The following is a 7,819-nucleotide window of genomic DNA, read 5'->3' as shown; positions in this document are numbered from 1 at the left end:
GACTTGTCCTTGCAGCAGAGCAGAGTCATCCGCAAACAAAAACAATTCACAGTCGCTTGCCGATGACATGTCGTTTATGTATATTAGGAACTGTAAAGGTCCCAATATACTGCCTTGGGGGACTCCACAGCTCACAGAGGGGGGGGGGGGGGGGGGGGAGACACGGTGCCGTTCACCTCTACCACCTGCTCGCTCCCCTCCAAGTAAGATTGCATCCAGCTCCATGAGGTTTTGTTAAATCCGATTGCTCTGAGCTTATCCAACAGTATAGCGTGGTTAACGGTGTCAAAGGCCTTCTGAAGGTCCAGCATGACCATGCCGCAGTATTTGCCCGCGTCCACCTCATGTTTGATGTGGTCGGTCAGATAGAGAAGGCATGTGTCAGTGGAGTGGTTAGTTCTGAAGCCGGATTGGAATTTGTACATGAGTTTATTAGTGGCAAGGTAACTATCGACCTGTTCATAAACTATTTTCTCCATTACTTTCAAAATGGAACTCAGAATAGAAACAGGTCGGTAGTTGCCAGGTTCCAATTTGCTTCCCTTTTTAAAGAGGGGAGTTACTCTTGCTATCTTAAAATCTTTTGGTACTTGGCCTTGTGTAATTGATAGGTTTATTATGTGCATGATGATCGGGGCAATGATGGAGGCAGAGTCCCTGAGGAATCTGGAGGGAATATTATCAAGGTCGGTGGCCTTGTTAGGGTGGAGCGCGCTCAATTTTTTTAAACACCTCATCAGCTGTGACCATTTCTAATTTGAAATCATCGTTGGATACTCCTAGCTTTCTGTAGAAGGCTTTAATGTGTTCTACACCAAAGCGACCAGAGTGGTGGGACAGCTTGTTGACAAGAGTTGCGGCTATGCTGGTGAAAAAGATGTTAAGTCTGCTAGCTACCTCCATTTTGTCTGTAATGAGGGAGTCACCTTCCTTGATGCTGATGTTGGTGAGTCTTGTTTTAAGTTTCTGGCTGCAACCAGGAAGCTGGTTGTTGAGAATTTTCCAGAGCTCACGTGGCTTATTTGTGTTTTCCTCTATTTTGTCGTTAATGTAATTTTTTTTTAAGGCTTTAGTCAGGTTGGTTGACTTATTTCTTAATTTATTGCATTGCTTTTTGAGAGTTGAAAGGAGTAATTTGAGGTTGATATTATTGGGTTGTTTATCTACTTCTGTTTTACATTTTTGGTATTAAGAGTATTTCCTGTCTCTGTCTTTTATGGCAGCTAATAGGTCCGGATCCATGGTTCCGAGCGGGCTTTGATCCTGACTGTTTTCACAGGAGCCATGTCATTTAGTATCTTTAGGAACGCCGTTTTGAAGCGATCCCAAGCAACATCGACCAGGTTGCTCGCGAGCACAGGGGACCAGTCCCACTCATCTAATTTTAAATTTAAATTGTCATTGGAGTATTTCTTGAGGGATCTGGATTGGGCTGTTATGTGGCCATTGGCTTTAGGTTTAGCTATTTTACGGGTGCAGAAGGTTAGATAGTGGTCGCTAAGACCACAGATCATAACCCCACTATTTTTTATTTTAGGCCGGTCTGAAGTGAGAATGAGATCTATGGTTGATTGGGTGGAATCACACACCCTTGTAGGTAGCGCTATTAGCTGGGAAAGACTGTGCAGATTACAAAACTTGCTGAAGGATCTGAAGACAGGCGCATCTTTGCGTTGAATATCTGTGTTCAGATCCCCAGTTATAATTTTCTCCACGTTGTCTGTCCCTACCAAGCATGTCATTACTTTCAATCTCACCTTCATTCCTTTTTCTTTCTTTTCTTTCTAACTTGACACACCTTTTGTTTGTCAAGTCAGGTGATTTCCCAGAAAAGCATTTACCTGACGTGGCCACAAGGGGCGCTCTCTAGTGAGTCCAGGAGAAGACTTCTTGTTAGTTGACTGCTGCCACTTTTCTCTTCACCAATAGCGTTTGGTCTTCCCTAGTAACAGTGACGCAGCAGAATGCCGACTCCTCATTGGCTCAGGTGGAGCATTATTAAAAGAGCCTCGACATTTCCTGCTTCATTTGTCCTGTTTGCGAGTCAAGCGAGTGTTCGTCACTTTTGTCTTTCTCTGCGGGATTAAAAGCGACAAACATCTTTTTGTTTCGTGCTGACATCATGAACTTCTTTTTATTCTTTCTTCTGGTCGTGCAAATGCACAGCGTGACGCCTGGTAAGTCCTTTTTATAACTTTACCAATGATTATTCATCAACCCTTCACTTATTTGACTTCTGAGAGTTTCTATGACTTATTCATTATATTCATTCTTATATTATTCAAGCCCTTTATTACTTCATCCTGGTTCTTTTTAAACTTATTTTATTGTTTACCTTTTTCTTCATCACTCAACAAAATATTCAAAGTGTTCTAAGAAAGTTCCAGAAGCAGAGAAATCCTTTATTTGTTTTGGCTTCAGTTGTTCTTGTTGAAAGACTTATTTTTCCAAGGCTTGTAAGAAGGAACACTGACTTCCTGAAGTCTTCAACCACGGAAGTGTCAGAAAGTAAACAAGTGTAGTAACATCATCCCGCCACAAGGTGTCAGTAAGAGTCCACATCAAATGGGCAGAACAGCTTGTGTTCATATTCAGCCTCCATTGGAGAAAAGATGTGTTTATTTTCAAAATGTGTCAACAGATGTCCAATAATAAAATATATTATTCATGTGTTGTACTTGTCATAGAACACCATGTGAGTCTTGACTGTGATATCTAGCAGTGTTTCATGTTGACTTTAAGACCCCACTGAAGACTGAATGAGCTCAAATATTCACAGTGCAAGATTGTTGAACATGAAACTAAATAATCAAAAGTCATCTTGTTGTTGTGTTCTTCTTTCAGTGATTCACACGCTGCAGTATTTCCACACTGCATCCTCTCAAGTTCAAGACTTCCCAGAGTATGTGAGTGTTGGTTATGTTGATGGAGTTGAGATTAGTTACTATGACAACAACATCAGGAAAGCAGAATCCAAACAGGACTGGATGAACAAAATCACAGCAGAGGATGCAAACTACTGGCAGAGACAAACAGAGATCTGTGTTGATAATGAGTTTAGGGGCAAAATCAGCCTTGAAGTTCTTAAGAAGCGTTTCAACCAAACTGGAGGTTTGTTTATGTTGAACTTTCTACTACTTAAATATATTTGATGTACTCTTTTTATACTGTAGTAAAACACACATTACTGCACTGGTATACCTTGTCTCTGTCCATCCCATAATAACCTACACAAATACTGTGTGTGTGTGTGTGTGTGTGTGTGTGTGTGTGTGTGTGTGTGTGTGTGTGTGTGTGTGTGTGTGTGTGTGTGTGTGTGTGTGTGTGTCTCAGGTTTTCACATTGTCCAGAGGATGATAGGATGTGAATGGAATGATGAGACTGATGAGGTTAAAGGTTGGTTACAGTTCAGTTATGATGGAGAAGATTTCCTATCGTTGGACATGAAGACATGGACATTTACTGCAGCAAAACCACAAGCTTTCCCCACCAAACTCAAGTTGGACCAGAACATACCTAAACTAGACCACCATAAGTATTATTTCACTGAGCATTGTCCTTCTTACTTGAAGAAGTATGTGAAGTATGGGAAGAAGGTCCTAATGAGAACAGGTAGAAGCACACCTTGTACTTTCACCTTTTAACATGTTAGCACTCCCCCTATAGGAACATTACTGACATGACACTCTTTATACTCTTTTTCTCTCCTCTCACCTTCTCTCCATATTTACCTCCATTCTCTCCTTCTCTCCATCTTTACCTTCATTCTCTAATTTTCTCTCCATCTTTACCTCCAGCCACACATTCTCTCCATCTTTAACCCATTCTCTCCTTCGCTCTATCTTTACCTCCATCCACACATTATCTCCATCTTTACCTCCATCCATACCTTCTCTCCATCTTTAACCCATTCTCTCCTTCTCTCTATCTTACCTCAATCCACACATTCTCTCCATCTATACCTCCATCCACACCTTCTCTCCATCTTTACCTCATCCACTCCTTCTCTCCATCTTTACCTCTATCCACTCCTTCTCTCCATCTTTACCTCCATCACCTCCTTCTCTCCATCTTTACCTCCATCTACACCTTCTCTCCATCTCTACCTCCATCCACACCTTATCTCCATCTTTACCTCCATCCACACCTTCTCTACATCTTTACCTCCATCCACACCTTCTCTCCATCTTTACCTCCATCCACACCTTCTCTCCATCTTTACCTCCATCCACACCTCCTCTCCATCTTTACCTCTATCCCCACCTTCTCTCATCTTTACCTCCATCCACCCCATCTCTCTATCTTTACCTCCATCCACACCTTTTCTCCATCTTTACTTCTTTCCACACCTTCTCTCCATCTTTACCTCCATCCACACCTTCTTTCCATCTTTACCTCCATCCACACATTCTCTCCATCTTTACCTCCATCCACACCTTCTCTCCATCTTTACCTCCATCCACACCTTCTCTCCATCTTTACCTCCATAAACACCTTCTCTCCATCTTTACCTCCATCCACACCTTCTCTCCATCTTTACCTCCATCCACACCTTCTCTCCATCTTTACCTCCATCCACACCTTCTCTCCATCTTTACCTCCATCCACACCTTCTCCCCACGTTGTCTTCTGTTCACACGTGACATCACTTCCTGTGCAGAGCTTCCAGAGGTGTTCCTCCTCCAGAAGACGCCGTCCTCTCCGGTCACCTGCATGGCGACAGGTTTCTACCCCGACCTAGCCGACCTGTTTTGGAGGAAAGACGGCGAGCAGATGTTCGAGGACGTGGAGCACGGAGAGCTGCTCCCCAACCACGACGGAACCTTCCAGATGTCGGTGGAGCTGAAAGTGGAGGTGACGGCCGAGGTGGAGGGCAAGTACGAATGTGTGTTCCAGCTGTCTGGCGTCAAGGAGGACCTGGTCACCAAGCTGGAGAGAAGAAGCATCCTGAGCAACGCAAGCCATGAAGGTGAGAAAGACACATTTAGTTGGAGATGTTTCCCATCACAAGTCCACCTGTCACCATTATTGATCCATGTCACCATGACAACGCTTGACGTCTGCATGCAAAGTAGTCATGAAGGTTTCCTCTTCATGCTTTGTCACTCCACTTGTGCTTTTTTGCTCTCCACAGACAACTGGAGCGTCGCCCTCGCTGCCACGGCGGCGGTCGTTGCTGTGGCGGCCGTCCTGGCGGCCATCATCATCGTCATGGTCAGGCGTCACAGAAACAGACAAGGTGAGGGACACCAATGTCCTCTGTCTTCTTCTTCTTCTTCTTCTTCTCGGTCCTGGCCGTGAGTTGATGCTTTCATCCGGGCTGCATGTTTTAGTTGCCTTCCAGCCAAACACTCAAAGATCCACAGAGACAGAGCACACACTCTCACATAGAAACACGTGAGGAAAAAGTCCATTTCACCTTGTTTCCCTTTCATTTCAGCACAGTACGATCCAGCTCGTAGGTAAAACATCTTTTCTTTGAGCCGCAAGAAACAAAGCCGTGGTGAAGCGTCACTCACATGGAGGTCTGATGTGGATCTTTGTTACAAGTTTAGTGTTGTGTATCAGAGAAGGGAAGGAGGCGACAACCAGGGCAGGACTGCGGTTTACAAGGTTTATTTGAAACCTTTGATGAATACGTGGCGTGTGTATGCTACTCAAAGTGAGTGAGTGTTGACTATGTGTAAAATTAATCATGTAAATGTTACCAAGGGTTGTTGTCTGTAAATGTTGGTTGTATCTTTCGTTGTTATCCAAGGGGGCAAGGCGAAGAGGCAGTTCATGGACAGGTAAGTGGTCGTGGGCAAGAGCAGGGCAGCGTGGTCTAGGTCCGAGCAGGGAGGTCGTGGATCGAGGAGGGCAGTTAGGAATCCGGATGGGTGTCGAGTGACAAGGCACGATCACGGAGGTCAGGAGAGTCACTGTGGAAATACAAAAGGGCATGAACCAGGAGGAAACACGGAGAGAGAGCAAAACAAGGACGAGGAAATCACTGGGAAACGAATGCCAGACGTGATGCTTACTGGAAGGTTAGCGACGTTCTGGCAAAGGTTCCTTGGGTCCGCTGGTCTTTATGCCGCTCCTCCTTGTCAAGTCCAGGTGCTCTGATGAGTGATTGTTTGCAGGCTTGTTGCTGTGTGGACGTGTTGTGCTCAGCGCGAGCAGAGGTGTGTCTGAGTGTGCTGCCAGCAGAGGGGTTAACAGAAGTGCCTGCAGCTCCAGCTGCAGAGGAAACGTGGGTTTGACTCCGCGTCATGACATTTAGCCTGAAAATCCCAACTTGAGCTGACCCCTTCACAATAAAAGACCCTCCTATGGCATATCTGACTTTTGACATGAGTCCTCATGATGAGGATCAGCCAAATGAGACCTCAAGTGTGCTGACTCATCAAGAAGGTATCCTAGTCAGGAAGTAGAAGAGCAGCACTCTGTTTCTTCATGTTTCCAAGTCACACCTCAAAGATCTGATGTGAGTGACGAGGCACCTTCTGGATGTTCTTCCTTCACCGTTTGCGTTTGTCCCGCAGCTCGCCACGGCGGCGTGGAGCTCTCCGAGACGGTGGCGGCTGAAGGCGAAGGCTGAGTAAGTCTGCACCTCCAAATGTTCTTGTGTGAAGATGATGTTCAACTTGCTTCTGTTGGGAATGTGCTGAGTCATCTTCTTCCTCCAGGATGCTTTGTGCACTGGAACACAGAGAGATGTCTCCATCATGGAGATGTGCTTTGTTCTTCATCCCACTGCTCCTCACGCTATTCTTCTTTGGCCGTTAAAATACTTTGAAGATCAAATGTTGGTGGCTATAAAATCATTCGGGGCTCACGTTTCATGGCCTTGACATCATGACGAGGATTTCTTCTTTCTTTGAATGGCCGCTGCTTATGATCAATATCACATTGTGTCACATCTCTGTCATTAAATCCGTTTGTTCTCCACTCGCCTCGCACTGCTTTCTTGGGGACCAGGAAGGCTCTCTCTCATAACAATGGTAGAAATAGCTAATTTGTATTTATCTTGTATTTTTTCATTCAACACTTTAAAGGCCTACTGAAAGCCACTACTACCGACCACGCAGTCTGATTGTTTATACATCAATGATGAAATCTTAACATTGCAATACATGCCAATACGGCCGGGTTAGATTAGTAAAGTGCAATTTTAAATTTCCCTCAAAATATCCTGCTGAAAACGTCTCGGTATGATGACGTTTGCGCGTAACGTCACGGATTGTAGAGGACATATTGGGACACCATTTTGGCCAGCTATTAAGTCGTCTGTTTTCATCGCAAAATTCCACAGTATTCTGGACATCTGTGTTGGTGAATCTTTTGCAATTTGTGTAATGAACAATGAAGACAGCAAAGAAGAAAGCTGTTGGTGGGAAGCGGTGTATTAGCGGCGGGCTGCAGCAACACAAACACGTAGCGGGTGTTTCATTGTTTACATTCCCGAAATATGAGTCAAGCTTTACCATTGGCCTGTGGAGAACTCGGACAACAGAGACTCTTACCAGGAGGACTTTGAGTTGGATGCACGCTACCGTGAGTACACAGCTGCGGCTTCCAAACATTTGATTGCTTGCCCGTACGTGCGTGACGCTATGTGCATGTCACGTACGTAACTTTGGGGACTTTGGGGAAATATATGTGCTGTATGAACTTTGCGGAGGTGAACGGTACTTTGGGCTGTGGGATTGAGTGTGTTGTGCAGGTGTTTGAGTTGTATTGGTGGGTTATATGGATGGGAGGGCGGAGGTGTTTGTTATGCGGGATTAATTTGTGGCATATTAAATATAAGCCTAGTTGTGTTGTGGCTAATAGA

At 44.8% G+C, this 7,819-nt stretch overlaps 1 protein-coding gene across 2 annotated transcripts; it reads left to right on the top strand.

The window, feature by feature from the left end:
• The first annotated feature begins 2,048 nt into the window (after window positions 1-2,048).
• Window positions 2,049-6,926, top strand: LOC133664679 (class I histocompatibility antigen, F10 alpha chain-like). Of its 2 annotated transcripts, XM_062069512.1 has the most exons (7): window positions 2,049-2,177; window positions 2,845-3,111; window positions 3,334-3,612; window positions 4,661-4,969; window positions 5,135-5,239; window positions 6,528-6,583; window positions 6,672-6,926. In XM_062069512.1, exons 1-6 carry the CDS (start codon window positions 2,123-2,125, stop codon window positions 6,581-6,583), a joined length of 1,071 nt encoding a protein of 356 aa, XP_061925496.1. In that variant the 5' UTR covers window positions 2,049-2,122; the 3' UTR covers window positions 6,672-6,926. The 2 variants fall into 2 exon arrangements, with proteins under 2 accessions (XP_061925496.1, XP_061925495.1); XM_062069511.1 differs by lacking the exons at window positions 6,528-6,583; window positions 6,672-6,926 and having other exon boundaries at window positions 5,135-5,373.
• Window positions 6,927-7,819: the final 893 nt, after the last annotated feature.

Source organism: Entelurus aequoreus, linkage group LG14 (assembly GCF_033978785.1).
Source record: "Entelurus aequoreus isolate RoL-2023_Sb linkage group LG14, RoL_Eaeq_v1.1, whole genome shotgun sequence".
NCBI lineage: Eukaryota > Metazoa > Chordata > Actinopteri > Syngnathiformes > Syngnathidae > Entelurus > Entelurus aequoreus.
The sequence above is the reverse complement of the archived record's forward strand: the minus strand, read 5'-3'. Positions and strand labels throughout refer to the sequence as shown.

What these genes read in the sequence shown, in the direction of transcription:
- LOC133664679 (XM_062069511.1), top strand. Translation starts at nt 2,123, where the DNA reads ATGAACTTCTTTTTATTCTTTCTTCTGGTCGTGCAAATGCACAGCGTG. An exon ending in AATGCACAGCGTGACGCCTG is followed by an intron (nt 2,178 to 2,844) that starts GTAAGTCCTTTT and finishes TTCTTCTTTCAG; the next exon opens with TGATTCACACGCTGCAGTAT. An exon ending in GAGCAACGCAAGCCATGAAG is followed by an intron (nt 4,970 to 5,134) that starts GTGAGAAAGACA and finishes TGCTCTCCACAG; the next exon opens with ACAACTGGAGCGTCGCCCTC.